The sequence below is a fragment of the Pteropus vampyrus genome, unplaced genomic scaffold (genome assembly GCF_000151845.1).
Source record: "Pteropus vampyrus isolate Shadow unplaced genomic scaffold, Pvam_2.0 Scaffold20, whole genome shotgun sequence".
Classification (NCBI taxonomy): Eukaryota; Metazoa; Chordata; class Mammalia; order Chiroptera; family Pteropodidae; genus Pteropus; species Pteropus vampyrus.
The window spans coordinates 4,635,627-4,652,981 of record NW_011888801.1 but is presented as its reverse complement, the minus strand read 5'-3'; the positions used below and the strand labels follow the sequence as shown (position 1 = coordinate 4,652,981).

Genomic DNA, 17,355 nt, shown 5'->3' with positions numbered 1-17,355 from the left:
AGTAAGCAGACTGAGAAATCTGGGTATTCACAGGTGGAACGAAATGAATAACACTTTGAAAGCTCAGAACCATGAACACAACATAGAATTCTGCCTCAAGGTGCCAGTTTAACTCTTCTCCTCTTGTAATTGAGTTCATGGCTGTGTCATGGAGAAGGGCAAGTCAGTGCTGTTTCTTGTTGGACTCCTCGGGCCACTCGCATTTGTCTAGAAAACAAGAGACTACAAAGTATAAATATCCAGTTGCTATTGGCTTATGAGGAAGAAAGGGAAGTGATATCAGGGATTTATTTGAAAGGGTACCCTCCACCCAGATGGTGTCCTAGAGTATTTTCCTAGACATTGGAGGAAGATCCAGCTATGCATAGTATAGTTTTAGTATTAAGTATGTTTTGGGATACTTTTATTCTTTTCATGTTGTTGGTCCACTGTAGTAATTAGGATCCTTTTGACTGTAAGTAATGAGAAGTATGAATTCAAATTGGCTTATAAACAGTAAGGAAGTATATCTCCCATAAGTAGAACAGTGGTGGCTGGGATGGGGGGTGACTGCCTGGGGTGGATGGCTCAGTGGCTGAGTGATGTCTGAAGCCCTGAAGCCCTGCCTCCTTCTATGTCTCTACTCTGCTTGTTGGTGACAGCTTCACCCTAAATCTGGTTCCTCTTGTGGCTCCAAAATGGCTGTAGCAGTTCTAGGCATCACATCTGGACATAGCAATGTCCAGAGTCAGGGTGGGGATTATCTCTTCTGGTGAGGACTTTATAGAGAGAGGAAATCTTTCCCGGAAGCCCCCCATTAAGTTCTCCATCTATCTCATTGACCAGAACTAGGCCAGTTTCCCACCCCTAAGTCAGTGGCAAGTGGAATGTGGATGCCTATTGATATAGACCAGACAGGACCTAGCAGCTGGTGAGAGAATGGCTCAGCTTACCTGAGGCCCAAAGCAATGTAGAGAAGGGTTAGGAACCTGAACAAAATGGGGCTATGCTAGGAAAGGGGAGGGGGCTGATGTCTAGCTATCTTTTGAATCTATGAATAAAAAAAGGCAGCTCCCATTCAGTTGGATTCACAGGCATCTTTGAATGCTAGGAATTCGATGGAAGGGAAATTACAGATCATCTGTTCCAATCCCTTCATTTTACAGATGAAGAAACTGAACCCTAAAAGTAGGGGTGATTTACCAAAAGTCACCTGATCCACCCTAGAACCCAGACTCCGACCGTGTGGGTACGGCAGGCATTGAGATTATTTGGCTAATGTTATAGAGTCTGTGGAACAGTACCAGAACCCAGGGTGGGAGAATATTGGCAGGGCTTCTAGAAACTATGGGGCCTGTCATTTTCATTAATAAATTTATTCATCAACCACTGAGTCTCTAACCCTGCAGTCTCTGAATGTTATGAGGGGAAGTGCAATAATGAATCCTCAAGACATCCACAAAAAAACAAATTCCAACCCATGAGGGCATGGCCAGAGCTAGGTACGTCTTCTCTTCTGGAGAGAAGTCTCCTTTTTTGTATTCTCACTTCCTGGTTCCAAAACTTAGAACAGTGTCTGGAACACAACCAGTACTCCATAAAGGCATGTCAGATTGCATCAATTAAAACTGCACGAGGCCCAGAAAATATTGATTTCATCTTATTTTAACCTGTACAAAGTGGATATAAAATTAAGTCATGTTAACAATTCTTTAAACAAGATAACCCCACAAAAAATATCAAACCACCCCCTTCCTGAAAGCGAACCTGTCTGGCCTCATTGTCAGATGAGGTCCTGACGGGTGGGCATTGACTTGGTTAGGGAGTCAGGCAGTGATGGTGGTGCAGCCCGCTGGCGTTGAGGGAGGCTGGAGCTCAAGTCCATGCAAGTCACCCATGATTGCCTTGACCCCAGTGCCTGAAGGGAGTGTGTCTTCTCGCCTCTTGCATAACCCTCGGGGCACACCTCAGAGCCTTCTCTCACTGTCAAGGTGGCTCTACTTGTCCATTATGGTCTGATGTCAATTGCAGAAAATGTGGGTGGGGAGTAGCTCATGGATAACTAGACCCAGATCCCTCAGTCCCTAGGTACCACCCTAAACAAAGCAAAATAGCAACTCACAGCTCCATCAGTGTGCCTCGCGTTTTTGTTTTCTCCTCTAGAATCAAGTCGCCAAGGCAAAAATCATTCAGAACTCAGAACACCACACACCTCACCATGCTGAGGTTTCTAAAATCAGGCTCTGGTTCCCATGTGATGTTGAGAGTGTCAGAAACTCCAAAACATTTGAAGATTCCCAGAAGAGAAAGAAGTAGTCGTCTTATTATTCTGAGCGAGTGTGGTTTGCACATTGTTGGCTTCCTCAGCGTTTGGATTCTTGAGCCGGTTGGTCTGGGGATGAAGAACAAAGTCCATTAAAGTGTCTCGTCTTGTCGAGCTGATGGAAAGTTCTCTCCATCTGTTTTATTACTCCAGCATTCCACGTTCCCTTTCGATATCTCACATCCTCCTGCCGCCTGCCTTCGTGCAGTGGAGCCTTATCGTACTTTGTAGGTGGTAGCAGCTGAGTTCTCTGTACAACGAATTTTTGTAAAACAAATTCTATTCTCGCATTGACTTTACTCGGACAGTGAAGATAAATGTCCATGGGGGAAATATTGTTTAATCATTTCTTTTTTACTTTTTAAATTGAACTAAATATGATACTGAAAGTGAACATACCATAAAGTCTGCACATCTATGAAAAGTGAACGCACACTCAGTTAATCGACATGTAATTCAAGAAACAGAACATCATTATAATTTCTTGAAATAAACACTTAACTAGAGATACGAGGCCCATGCACGTTCTTACAGTAGCCTTTCTGTATTCCAGCATCTCCCTTCTGATGGCATCTCACTTACACATCATCAGATGGTGGGAATTTCGCGCGTGGGGTCACTTGGCTTGCATTTTCTGTCAGTCTTTTCCATAGGAGTATTCACATACCTCCGTTTTAGGCAAACTCAACTTATGAAAAGCCATATTTACCAAAGGGTTAACTGGGGCCAGTCTAGTTCAGCACCCGTGTTGCTTCCTTTTCTACTGTTCATTCAAATGGTGGGTTCCCCTCTTGCATCTGAAAAGTGATTCACCTTAACAATCCACACCTATTTTTTAAGCACCTACGATGCACCGAGCGTTCTGGCAGATACTGTGCATGCGCGTTTATCTGTGGTGTGAGCGTAGCGGAAGCAAGATACAAGGACATGCAGTCTAGGGAGAGACAGGATGCACACTAGCTTGATCACGATCTTGCTACAAAAGTGAGATATCAGAGAAGATCTGTGAGAGAATTGGGGGAGGAACTCCCCTCCCATTCAGTCTAAAGGTGGGGAGGGTGATTCAGGAAGACCCTGTGAAGGAGGGGACATTTTACATTGCTGCTTGGAGACGTGACTTTGCCTCTTGATGGGACCCATGCTTACAATTATGATGTGAACCACGGGGAAAGGAATCTTATGCTTTGAGAGTTGGTGCTGCTATTTAATGCGTGCAGCTTATGCAAAGGGAAGATTTGGGGTTTATTAAAGGAAATTAGAGCTCTCTGCTTTAGCAGTTCTATAAGTTCAAAATGTGATATGGTGGGTTTACTTAAGCCGTTGGTTGCCCTGAGACCCATTTCTTGTGTAATTGGCAGCTCGGCAGAGTTTGAACCTTTGGAGATCTCCCTCTGAGGGTAGAGGCTGGAAGCAGGCCCCAAGATAGGTCCCCCAAACTCTGCTCCCTACAAATCCCACTCCTCTGCCAGCTTGTTCAAACTCTGCTCTCGTGCAGCGACAGCTGTGAGGCGTGGATGAGGGGCTGTTGCTAAGAAAACGACTCCAGCTTGCCTCGTCTGACGTGTGTGTTTAAATTAGCATCCTTAAATGCCGTTTCCAACAGTAATTTCAATTTTGAAACTTCTGGGGATTGGGGGCAGGTAGGGGTGTTAAGGGGGAGGAAAGGTGATTTGGAAAGACAAAACATTTGGGGATGTTTTCAAAAAAGTTAAATAAAAGAAAGAATGTCAGCTAGAGGAATGCAAGCAAGTCTCAGGCATGGTGGCAGAACCCCCTTGTGGGATCATAAAATCCACCTACTCTGTACCAAGGTGCTCGAGATGGCCTGAGGAGCCAGTTGGAAATGGCTCATGGGAAGCCCTTGGTCCTCTTAAGGTCTCCCTGACATCGTTGTATTGAGTAAGGATTTGGGATGGGCACATCTGGTGATACCACGCCCTCTCCCTCAGCAGTACAAGAGGGCTCAGGTTTTTAGGAATCTGGATGAGGTACCAAGATGGGTGTCATTCTTCTACCCAGTCATCACTTCCAGGGGCTGGGTGGAGAAGGGATATCTAATAATAAAAATGACGATGCTTAAAATTGATAATGATAATGCTCACATTTACTGGGCACTTTCTGTGTGTCAGAGACTGAGTTAAGAGCTTCACATCTTTTAGCTGTCTAATCCTTGCAGCAGCTCACAGAATTGGTTCTCTATTATCCATGATTTACAGATGAGGGAACTGAGAGGTTAAGTAACCTGCCTCAAATCACCAAAGCAGTAAGTTGCAGAGCTGAAATCCTGGCTTCCTTGCACTAGTGTATATGTCCCTAACCTTGCACTTTGCTGTCATCAGGAATTAGGACAGAAACTGAGGGAACTCAATGAGAGCAAGAAACCAGACGTCAAAGTGGAAGACAGGAGGTGGAGCTCAGAGAGATTTACTGAGTTATAGATGGTGCCTTCTGTGGCCTTTTATAGGTTGCTTTTGGATGAGGGTGACACAAGCTGTCAGTCTGTTCTGGACATTATCAGCCCCTACAGTCCTGTCCACAAAGAACATGCCAAGCTATCGTATACCTCAGGTCCTTTGCACGTGTTGTTCCGCCATGGCTAGAATTATTGTTCTGCCTACTTTTTTGTATGCTGGCTCTTCTCATCTGTTATGTCATAACTTAAAGCCACTGAGACAGAGACCTTCTTGACCATCTATACATATTATTTTAGGTAAATGCATCCATACATATTATTCTAGGTAAATGGCATATAGTAGTAAACAGACATAAATCAGCGCCCTTGAGAAGGTTAATTCTAGGGACTGGGGAGGCAGAAAATACACAATAAACAACATATAAGTAAAATTTCGTAGTGTGTAATTTTGTTATTCTCTATTTCAGCACCCCATTTGCTTCTCTCAAAGCCCTTATCACTATTTGTAATTATTTCCTTTACTTGATCATTGTCTGTTAATCTCTCAGGTGCCCAGCCCCAGAGCCTGGCACATAGTAGATGCTCAGTAAATGTTTGTTGAGTAAATGAATGAGAAGTAAATCTCTTGGACTTTTGGGAAATAACTGTACTGAGAAGTTTAGAGTAATTTTCTGTAACCGAGTCTTTAGGGATTTCGATGTCTTCCAAAGGTTGGAGAAATGGTGCCCACACCAATATGGGACCTCACCTGAGCTGCGGTCCATGCCTTTCCCTCAGGGTAGTCATTGATAAGGTTTCTTGGATGCATCACGAACTACACGGGGCTGGTGGTGCCACTTTCTTTCAGTCGAGGATGGGAGGGGGCGAGGGAGCAGGCTTTTGGGGTGCGTGGCTTCTGGAGCAGAAGGCTGTATGGTGTGGAACAATCAGTGGCCTCCCCAGGAGTGCGTGCTGCACATAGGACAGACCGAGGGATAGTGGAGGACATGCCGTTCTTGTCTCCATTCCTGGGCTGGCGCAAGGACCGAAGAGATCACATCATTGTATAACTATAATAAGAACTGGCGTTTAGGGAGTGCTGCTCCATCCTGGGCACCGTGCCAAGCCCTTTAAGTGCATCCCGTCCCAGAGTCTTCACTCGGCCCTGTGTGGTGTGGGAACCTGCCAGGTGAAGTGACTTGCCCAAGATGACACAGTTCTGGAACTGGGAACCCAACCCAAGCAAGCCAAGACCTCACACTATACACCCTCAAATGAGTCCTTTTTCTTATTTTTCGTGTCATCAAGCAGAAGGCACTCACATTGTCAGACGATTCCTAGCTTGAACCTTAGAAAAACATTTCCCGTTTTGTCTTTCACCAAGGGCTGTCTTAACTGTTGTGTTAATAGCAGAACTCATTTGCTTTTTAAGCACTCGTCATTTATTGCTCTTGCTATTATTAATAAAAGCCATAATAACTCAGTCTTTGGGTTAGAGCAGGAGGGAGCGGAGTGACCTTGATTGGGATATTAATACTCTTTTTCAGTCTCCTTTCTATTATCCAGGCTAATGGAATGGGAACCAGTGCCCACAAATAATCATAAAACAAAAAAATCAATTATCTGCTCACTGGGGTGTTGGCTGACAAGTGGGTACTAAGCCATTTATGAGGCTGGCCTTCAAACGTGACTCCCTTCTCTGGTGATCCCTTAGAAAGGGTGAAGTGGGAATAACCCATGCTTTGCAGTCAGGATAGAGAAGCAGCTTTGCCCTGGCCTTCCATCTCAGGGTAGAGTTGGTGTGTGAGTAGCTTCAGCAGCCAGTGCTGTTTTTCTCTTTCCTAAAGCAACTTGGGTGATGGAGTGAGTTGTCTTAATCCGCCCCGCCCCTGAGCATTTTGCTGGCTTGTGTGGCTGCATGGAAAATGTCAGCGTGCTGGTCTGGCCAGGCGTGGCTTAGAGCTCTGTGGGGCTGACGTGGCGCGTGGCAATAAGGGAATGGAAAGGTCAGAAAGGCCTGGGACAAGGGAGTGGACGGAGCCAATGGTACTGTCCGGTAACATTATATGGAAGATGAAATTGTAGTGTGGAGCCGAGAGATGCCGGGCTGGGAAAAGAGACCTCAGCATTTTCCATGATTAACTTTCTAATAGTAACCGTGTGTATATAGCCGGTGCTTAGCAACCAGGAGATGATCTTCACTGAGTGAGCAGTAATACAAGTGTGTGTGGCTTTCCACCATGGTTGGGTTTCCCCCGTTTTGTTTCTCTCACTGTCCCGTCTCTAACCATCAGGAGATCAGACTACAAACCTGTTGTCCTTGACGGCAAACGGGGAGGCAGCTATATTTGTGTCTTCTCCTAATTGATCCATCCCTCCCTGCGCCCCAAACCGCAGGTGACTACAGAATCCCTTGCAGCAATGTCACGAAGAAATAAATGCTTAGCGAGGTAACCTAGAAGTTGAGGACAGAGCTGGGACCACTACCCAGGGCTCCTCCTTTTCAGTTTTGTGCTCTGAACAGCAGTCCCGTGCTTCCTGTCTTCTCCACATAGAAAGAGGAGGATAGGCTGAGAACAGCTCTTCCGTATTCGTTTCCTTGTCTTCATGGCCTGCTGGGAGGTACTGGCAGGGAGCAGGCCTCCTTGCCCCTTGAGCCCCAGCTCAGCGGAAAGACCAGTGGGTGGTCACACCTCAGAGCCTTGCCATTCCCTCAGGCTGCAATGTTCGTTAGACGTGCAGCTAATAATAAAGTGCCCAATACTGCGCTAATGCCTCTCTTGCTTTCTGAAATCTCCAGGGAATCCAGATCTATGTGTTTAGCCCTGCTATAAAGCCACTGGGAGCCAGGGCTCCCTCTGAGGGACACCAGTGACCCCAGCCCAGGGAGCCTGAGGCACCCATGCTTGATGTTGGCCTGTGTTTTCCAGGGTCTGCTTTGATTGCTCGGTTGCAGCTGTGGAATTGCCTTCCCGTCTTTTAATAGAGGAGGCCTGGGTTCCGATTACATTGTTTCCTTCCCATATAGCTTGATATAGATCAGGGAGAAGAAAGGAGGGAGGAGTTCTTACTGAGGACCCAAGGGCAGTCCCCATTTCTGTGCCTCCCGCAGGAGTTGGCACCGAGGAGAAGAAGCACCATCACCTTCCCCTATGGCACACCCTCTCCACATCCTTGCACATGTGCACACCCACACACGTGTACCTGCTTCCCCTCACTCTTGCCTTTTTAACACACATCCCCATGTCCACAGACACCCTCTCCATCACCAACTCACTCGTGCCTATACGCACGCACTCTGTGATCATGCACACTGGCTCACACACCTGCAGCTCCCCAGTCATGCCTCTGTGTGTGGGGGGCTCCTCCACCCCTCTATCTACCGCTAAGCACTCAGATGCCCACCTACATCTGCTCCCCTCACATGGGCCCCCCAGCATATCCTCTTACACTTACACAGAGGGGTTCTTGGCCTGTTTTGTGGCACTGGAGCCACAGAAATATGCTGAGGAATGATGAATGAAAGTTCTGTAGGTATCCTCATTGATAGCAAAGGAGGAGGAGAAGGAGTCGTTAGGGGGTCTCAGCTGCTTCTTGGACCTGTAGGGGGCTCAGAGGTCTTGGCTTCATGCAGTACTTTTTCTAAAGGTTTTACTTTCTCCTTAAATTCATCCATTTAGCCAACATTATTTTGTGCCCCACCATGTGTCAGGCACTGTCCTAGGCACTGGGGATACAGCAGGGAACAGAGCAGATGCAAGCCCTGCTCTCACGGGTTTGTGTTCTAGCGGTGGCGTAAACAGGATAATTAAGGGAACAGTAAGTCAGATGGTGATAGGTGCAAATGGACAAATAAAGGAGAGAAAGGGGAAAATAGTGATGAGAAGAGCTCTCTTTTATACAGGACGGTGAGAAAAGTTCTGATGAGGTGAGCTTGGTGCAGCTATGGGCTTAGAGCACTGGGAGAGAAGGAATAGCAGGCGAGGATGGTTAGAGAAGCCCCGGGAGGGTGGAGTAGAGACAGGCCAGGGGGAGCGTGGCCACGGGTGGGGGCAGTGAGGAGCAGGGGAGAGTCTCCTTGATGGGGGATTCTTAAACATCTTACATGCCCTAAAAAGATTCTGGTTTCCTGAAGCCCCTGGATGTGTGAGACTCATATCAGTGGCCTTATGTGCCCCTCACATGGTGCCTGGAATAAACTGGTGCTCAGGACTCTTGTTCCTTGACGCTTTGCCTAGTTCAGTTCTACACAGAGCTGCTTCTGTGTTCTGAGATGTCTGCAGGCACTGCTGCAGATAGCAGTTGGAAACGTCCAGCCCTGCCCTTGACTCACACCTGGCTAGTGAGGCGGCCAGACAGATGCGTGATGTTGTGAGTGCCCTGGGAAGGATGAGCAGGGCCAGTAGACCCAGGGACTGGCAGGACGGCACTGTGTAGGGGACACCTCTTTGGAGGAGCTGGTACTTGAGCAGAATCTCTGGGAAGGAGAAGAATTTGCTTTGAGTAAGGGGAAGGAAGTGGAAAGAGATAGAGAGATGGCCCACAAAGATTTGGGAAATGACAACTGCATGATGTACGGTGGGGGGTCCCCAGCAGTTGGGAGCTGTAGGAGTGTTGTCTGCTCTTGCATTCCTGCCCTGTTTGTGATGGGCAAAGAAGGGAGGAAAACAGGTTCCAAATACTTTACCTGGCAAGCTGACATTATCGTGGGGACAAGCTCTGTGGCTCCCTGTCCTGTCTCCCCAGTCCCTGGGAACATCTGATGCATTTCATCCCTTTCCTTCCTGGTCATCATCTTGATTCCCTCCTCGAAGTGGGGAGAGCCGCATTTCCTGACTCATGGGTTGGACCTCATCCTCCGGCCTGTGCTGCTGTTTGAGAGGCAGGCCAGGAAGGCGTCCTGGGGAGAAGCCGAGAAGGACGGAGACTTCTGAACATGCTCTCTGGAATCCAATCACCTACCCTCGCTTTCAGAGGGAACAGGCTGGTGGTCTGCAGGGACGTTTGGTTTGGCCTGCATAGTTTCATAGTGTTTTGTTTTATGTTTTGTGTGTGTGTGTGTGTGTGTGTGCATGTGTGTGTGTGCACACGTGCGTAATTTCCTACATTTACAAAGAGGGGAATTTTGAATTAAAAACTGGATTTCTAGCTTTTCTTGGGGAAAAAAAATTGAAGTTGGCCATTTGTGGGCCCGTGTCCCCTCGTGGAGACCACTGGCTAGGCAGAGCAGTTGCTGCCCCCGCCATGCAGAGCACCTTATGTAGCGCTGTGGCCTGGTTCCCATGTGCCTGTGAGCCTGCACCCCCTTTTTTTTGCATTAAGGAAACAAACGTGGAGGATCATACTTCTGTAAATTCTCATGGGTGGCTATTGAGCCCTTAAACTCTTCCGGGATATTCTCATTTCTCAACTAGAAGCCAGTGGGGGCCCCCTCTCTGTTTTCATTTGCTCCAGGGTAGTTGGATTTCATTGTATATCAGAAATAACGGTGGGGGGTGGTGAGTGGAGTGGGCAGGGCTCTAGGCCACATAGTTGAAAGATATAGGCCCATCTCCAGATTTCTGTAACAGTGGTGTCTAGATGTGGGTGCAAAGGTAGGAGGTCAGAAGTCTTGGAAATCACAAAGGCTGAGCACAGAGAACTCAGAGGGTGCAGAGGGTGCAGAGGGTGCAGAGGGTGATGGCAGACCCAGGGTCTCCTTTTCTCCTTTCTTGCTCCCCAACTTTTCCCTCACCCAGTCTACTCACCAAGCCAGGTCCTCAGTGAATCTTTATGACAAGAAGAAACGATTGATACAGTAAAGGATCTAATGAGATGGTTACCCTTTCCCCCGCACTCTGTAGAACACAGTCCCTTTAGCTTCTGAGATTCATACTTGGCCATTTTCAGGAAGTAGGAAGCCTGAGGTCCTGCTGGGAGGAGGCATTGCATTGAGAACTTGCCTCTAGTATCTGTACTGGAGTGGGGAGCTGTGTTGTTCTCTGGTCTCTGGTTCACATTCTGAGGAGGAGACTGAACTCACACCACCTGGGCAAGCTGCTTTGATGTGACCACACATGGATTAGGTGTCAGATGACCACCTGGGGAATGTACCAGTTAGGCAGCCAGGAAATGGAACGATTTGCTTCCCCCTCGCCAGTACTTTCCAAGGTCTACTGTTTGCCTGTGGCTTCTGGTGAGGTTTGGCCAAACTCCGAGGGCAGACCAGGACACCTGTGGGTTCAGAATCCTATAAGGTGGCTCTGTCAAGGCCTGTGGACTTGAGCAAGGCCCAATGCACGAGGGCACATTGGGGAAGCCACATGCTGCCTACCGCTGAGGTTAGCAGGGAGGCTCCAGGCTCGGGTGCCAGGGTAAATTGGTTTTTCAGCCTGCAGAACTTCTAAAGATAGGCTCGGGTGGTGCTCTGTTGGCACCGGGCGTGATGGGCCATCTGTGACTCACAGCCCCACCCGCTGTGGGAGTGCAGGCCCCAGGCAGGCAGAAGGGCTCAGATGCAGGAGGGGAGGGCTAATGCAGGGTGAGTCAGCCCTGCTTGTGAGGCCAGAATCCCCTCCCAGGCCACTTCCAAGGAGGGGGTTCTGCCGCCAGACTCTGGGAGGACTGCAGCCACCTATAATTTATGTGGTTCCTATGGCTGGGTGGAGCAGATGAAGCCTGAATAGAATAAATGAATTGTCAGTGTGGTTTTTGCTTCTCAGGCCTGCAAGCATCACATATTTAAGAAAACTGATTACTTGGTTTATTTCTTAAATCACCATTTAAAGACCCTCTACGTTCACCCGAAGTTGTCCATCCACCCCTTCCATTTTCCTCCTATTTTCTCTGAATTACTTAGTTGGCTCTTTTGGCAACTTGTGACACATTTATGCAGCACTTTACAGTTTGCAACGTATTTTCAGGAAACATATTTACTGATCTCCTTCTAGGCACTGGACAAGTGCTGGGGAAGCAGCAGTAAATAGACAGCCATGGCGCTTGCTCACAAGGAGGCGATGATAAGCTGTTGCTAACATCTAGGAAGACAATAGCGTGAAATGATACTGAGTGTTTCTTTATTATGGATGAGAAAGGCATTCTCTGAAGAGGAGACATTTGACCTGAGATGAAACCAACCAGGTAGAAATTTGGGAGAAAAGCATTCCAGGCAGTGAGAGCAGCTACTGCAAAGGCTCTGGGATAGGAATAAGCTCACTTGTTTCAGAAACAGGAGAAAAGCCACTCTGAATTTCAAACACGAAGGAGAAAGTGATGTGGAAGGGGGTTGGCAGGGGCTGTTTCTCATAAGGCTTTGTAGGCAAAGATGCGGACTCTAGATTTCCTTGTCAGTGTGATGGGACATTATTGGAAGGGTTTAAGTAGCCATGCATGTAATCTGATTAACATTTTTAAAAGCTTGCTCTTGCCACAGTGAAGCCAGGAAGTGAGGGCTGGAGTAGAAGCAGAAGGACCTGTTAGGAAGTTACTGCACTTATCCTGGTGAGAATTCATGGTGTAACCATGGCTGGGGCTCTAAGGCTCAATTCAGATATACTGTCTCAATTCTTACAGCAGCCCCATTAGAGAAAAAGGGAGAAAAGAGGTTCAAGAGTACCAATGACTTGTCCCACACAGGGCTAAAATTTGCAACCAGAGCCCCAGTTTAAGGATGTGCACGCTCTCCTCATCTTAGCTGTGGTGTCTCAGGAGGCCTCCTCCCACTCTTGTGTGATGTGATGCTGGGTCACGAGCTGAGGGTGATCCCCATGAGCCCCTGTATTAGTTTGCTAGGGCTTCCATAATAAATACTACTGACTGGGTGGCTGTTTTTGAACAAGGGAAAACTGGCCCCTGTACATGATGGGCAAGGAGAGACAGAAGAAAGAGGCAGGCCACTACAGCTTGGTAGATGACAGATTTTATAAGCAGGGAACTTACTTACTAGGCTTGTCTTGGATGACTACAAGATGAGTAGGTCTCGTCACCTACCCACCAGAATCCTAAAGTTTCTGTAGAGGCCCTAGCTGGGTTCGGTCACGTACATTGTCTAGTCTTGACAGCACCTTACTCTCTCCAGGCTGACTCCTTGAGAATGACTCCCACTGTGGGAACGGTGGCCTGAGCATACATCCAAGGACAGAGGAGGCCTGAGGAGCCTCTGATTTCCTGGGTCCAGCTCACAGGTCAACAGCAGTTACATCCTCTCAACGATCTCCTCCAAACAGTGGCATAAACAGTGGAGTTTTATTTTTTCACAATTCTAGAGGTTAAAAGTCTGAGATCAAGGTGTTGGCAGACTCAGTTCCTTCTGAAGCCTCTCTCCTTGGCTTATAGATGGCCTTCTCCCTGTATCGTCACATGGTCTTCCCTCTGTATATGTCTGTGTCCTTGTCTCTTCTTCTCAGAGACCAGCCATATTGGATTCGGTCTCATTGTAATGACCCATTTTAACTTCTTTAAGGAACTTGTATCCACATACAGTTATGTTCTGAGGTACTGGGGGTTAGAACTTCAACATATGAATTTGGGTGGGACATAGTTCAACCTTAGCTGTGTTCCTCATAGAGCTAGCTCATAGGCAGCATGGAACTTACGTGTGGTGCTACTGTCCTCTGATTGCTCAGGGCCCACACTTGGTTTTCTCCAGGATGATGACCAGCCAGTGCTAACAGACATTTGTGAGTATTCGTGTGCAAGATTTCAGCCCCAGCAACACAAACATGGGGTCCTCGAAGAGAGCAAGTGTACTTTGTGTGAGGCAGTGGATGGGAGGAGTAAACTACATCTCTCATAGCCATCGACTTTAAAAAATGTCACCTGACAGCACCCAGATCTGTTTGCCAGATCTGATGGTTAGATAACAAAGTTATTGAAAAAAATAACCAGTATTTATTGAACACTTAATAAGTGCCAGGCACTCTCCCCAGCATCCTGCATGCTTTATTTAAACATCACAGATATTCTAACAGCTAGATATTATTATCATCCCCATTTTAGAGATAAGAAAACTGCGGCTTAGAAAGTTTTCGTAACTTGTCTGTGCCCCTTTGGCCAGGTGGTGGAGGAGCTGGGGTTTGCACATGTGCTCTTTTCTGATTTCAGAGTCAGCTTCTCAAACCACTCTAAAATGCTTCCTTTAAGAACTTGTTTCAGAAGAGAATGTACGTTTCAAGTTGTGAATTAGACTTGATTTCTTTGGTGTTGCAGAAAGTACATAGATTTCATTTATATCCAACATTAAACCTGCACATGAGGAGTTTTTTTACTGTCTACGTTACTGGTTCTCAAAGTGGGGGGTCCCTGGACCAGCAATATCAGCATCACCTGAGAATTTGTTAGAATTTGACCCAGGTACTGCCCTGATCAACTGAATCAGAAACTGAGGCTAGGATCAGTCAGTGCTCTATGGTTCGGCAAACCTTCTAGGTGATTCTCATGCTGGCACTGGTCCACTTTACTCCCACATACTAGCAGGATTTCGCCTTGGAAATCCAAGGCTTCAGTAGGATGAAGAGTAGAGCAGAATCTCTCAAAGTCAGTTCCACGTGTTGTTAGTAGGTATTGCACCAAGAAGGTATCTGTGGTCAGTATGTGTGAGAAACATGGGTTTCTTTATTGAAGAACTTTAATACATTGATGATTCTTTTGCTCTTTTTGGAGATACTGATGTTTGCGTTTCCCAACTGTATCTGACCATAAAGCCTCTTTTTGGGAGACAAATAACAGGACTAATCTTTGTGAAACATTGCACTCCATAGAGGCTCACGGAGAAGATACAAATGATTGAATTGGGATCTTCACAATGATGAATTTCAATCAATCCATTAAACAGTTTTTACTAGTAGGTACGCTGTGTTTCTTCCTGTGGCAGAAACTATGAACAATTCTAGAAATGAAGAGGGATCAGTATTTATTAAATACCTACTCTATGGCAGGCAGAGTACAAGGCCCTACAAACCTTAAGGGATTGATACCATTGGTCTCAAGTAGCAGATGAGAAAACTGAGGCATAGAAAGGTGAAATTGCTTGTCTTACAGATGGTAAGTGGTGGAGCAGGGATTGCACTCCAAGACCATGTGAGCCCCAGACCTCTTCTCTTTCCCTTTCTGTATCACCTCTTGGAGCTTGGGAGGGAAGACCAGAGCCATTCCTGGAACAGAGGACCAGACCCCACAGGGGCAGCTTCGAGGTGATTCTGTGCAGTGCTAAGGGCAGGAGGAAGCTTGAGTTAGCCCCGTAGCACCGATAGATGAGGTGAGCAGCAGTCGATATATTCCCCAGCAGAGTTAATATTTTTTTCCAATTACAGTTGACATATGATATTATATTGGTTTCAGGTGTACAACATGGTGATTCGACATTTATATAACTTACACAATGATCACCCCAGTAAGTCTAATACCCATCTGACACCATACATAGTTATTACAATATTACTGACTATATTTCTATGTCCACACAGTTTTAAAAACAGTTTGAATTATAAACATAACACATGCTCCTAGTAGGAAACTCTGAAAATATGTAAAAATACATAAAATATATAAAGCTCTGAAAAATACATAAAAATACATAAAAACTCTGAAAATACATAAAAGTAAAAAAATGCATACCAATTAAGATGGCTATTATTGAAAAAAACACAGAAAATAACAAGTCTTGGTGAGGATATAGAGAAATTAGAGCCATTGTGCATTGCTGGTGGGAATGTGAAATGGTACAGCTGTTGTGGAAAATGGTATGGTGGTCACTCAAAAAATTAAACATAGGTGATATGATTCTACAATTTCGTTATTAGGTATATACTGAAAAGAAATGAAAACAAGGACTTGAACAGATATTTTGTACACCCATGTTCATAACAGCATTATTCATAGTAGCCAAAAGGTGGAAGCAACCCAAGTGTCCATTGATAGAAGAATGGATAAACAAAATGTGATATATACATACACTGGAATATTATTCAGCTTTAAGAAGGAAGGAAATTCTGACACATGCTACAACATGGACAAAACTTGAAGGTATACTAAGCGAAATAGCCAGTTACAAGAGCACAGCTATTACATAATTTCATTATATGAGGTACCTACAGTAGTCACATTCATAGAGACAGAAAGAAAGGTGGTTGCCTGGGTAGGAGAGGGGGAAGGTGGAGTTACTGTTTAATGGGTACAGTGTGTAAGTTGAGGAAGATGAAAAAATTCTTGAGATGAGTACTGGTGATGGCTGCATAACATTGTGAATATACTTAGTGCCACAGAACTGTACACTTAAAAATAGTTAAAATGGTCAATTTTATTTTATGTATATTTTACCACAGTTTTTAAAAACTATAAAAATGAAAGCAACTATTACACCTTAGAGATGAGCTCTGTTAATATTTGGATATATTTTATAGCAATCTCTTTAATGTATTTAGTTACATATACAGCTCTTTTACTATTTCATCAACAATTCTTTGAAAATATACTTTTTAATGATGCATATTAGTTTTTCAAGTAGATGCACCGCAATCAAATTAAACATTAGATGGTTTAATCTATTTATCTCCCTATTGTTGGTCCTGTAAGTTAGTTTCCATTTTTCACTGCTCTAGTCTGTACTGTAGGTAAGGTCTGTATATGTCCATTTTTATTCACATCACAGGTTGTTTCCTTAGAACAGACTCCTAGAAACAGAATCTGCTGGCCAGAATGTGCATCTTTTAGAGATTTTCTATCTATATTGCCAAAGGTGCTTTCCAGAAAGGTCATGTAGCTTTCACGCAGTCCTACTAAAAGTGTGTGTCTTTTCCCATTAGCTTCCCTGTTTCCCAAAAGGGAGCCTAGAGGAAGCAGAGAGAGAAGGAGAAAGGCAGCCTGGTCCCTTCAGATCTCAGAGCCAGGTCTCAGCCTGTGCATTTTTCTTTTGGGCAGTGAGTGGGTGCCTCCTTAGCCAGGCAGGACAGGGCTGATTAGTGCTCTGAACGGCTGGGGTTTCGGAGCCCGCCTGCGGAAATGAACTGCTAGTTCAGGGATCATCCCTTGATATTGGTGCTGTGATTTCAGTCTAAAGATTTTTATTAGGGCTATAATTGCCAGTTCAACTTTGGGCTGGGGCATTTTTGGCAGTCTGCAGAGCTGGTCAGGAGGGGTTTTTACTGAGCCTCCTGATTCAACTTTCAGATCTCATTTGGGGGGCGGGAGGGGAATGGCATTCGAAAGCTGTCTCCCTGTTGCTTTTCTCCAGTATACCCTGGTATAACATCATAAGGAGTGAGAAAACAGCGCCTGCTTTCTATTCAACAGGGAACTAAACTAAGTTGCAAGGATATATATACTCCTACGGTGTTCCATATAGCTATTTACCTTTTGAATGAAAAAAAAAAAAGTAATGTAGAGACTGCAAAGCATTTTCCAATTTTTTACTTAAATTTTTTTCTTTTTTTGTGGATTGTAGAAACAAATGTTTACTTGCCCCAGCCCATTTGGGAAATAGTGTGCTGCTCTTTATTCTGAGCTGACAGCATAAACATAGGTCTGGAATGAATGGCCTATTCCTATGGAATTAAACTGTGCGATGGGTGGTGGGAGAGGTTTAGGAGCTGAGCCTGGGAGATGCCTGGGAGCTGAAGGCTTCAGAGGAAAACTGTTTATCTCTCTTTCTCTCTCCCTCTTCCTTTTTCTCTCCACATATAACACC

At 45.7% G+C, this 17,355-nt stretch overlaps 1 protein-coding gene across 10 annotated transcripts in view; it reads left to right on the top strand.

Moving 5' to 3' along the window:
• The window catches only part of KCNMA1 (potassium calcium-activated channel subfamily M alpha 1), a 709,157-nt gene that overhangs the window by 91,323 nt on the left and 600,479 nt on the right, over nt 1-17,355 (top strand). Inside the window, exon 2 of one of the 10 annotated variants that reach the window (XM_023527942.1) lies at nt 2,143-3,897. The exons of the other annotated variants lie outside the window; for them this stretch is intronic. Within the exon in view, the coding sequence (XP_023383710.1) occupies nt 2,143-2,295 (153 nt within the window). The 3' untranslated portion in view covers nt 2,296-3,897. Of the gene's footprint in view, nt 1-2,142; nt 3,898-17,355 lie in introns of those variants that run through there. 10 annotated transcript variants of the gene reach the window in all.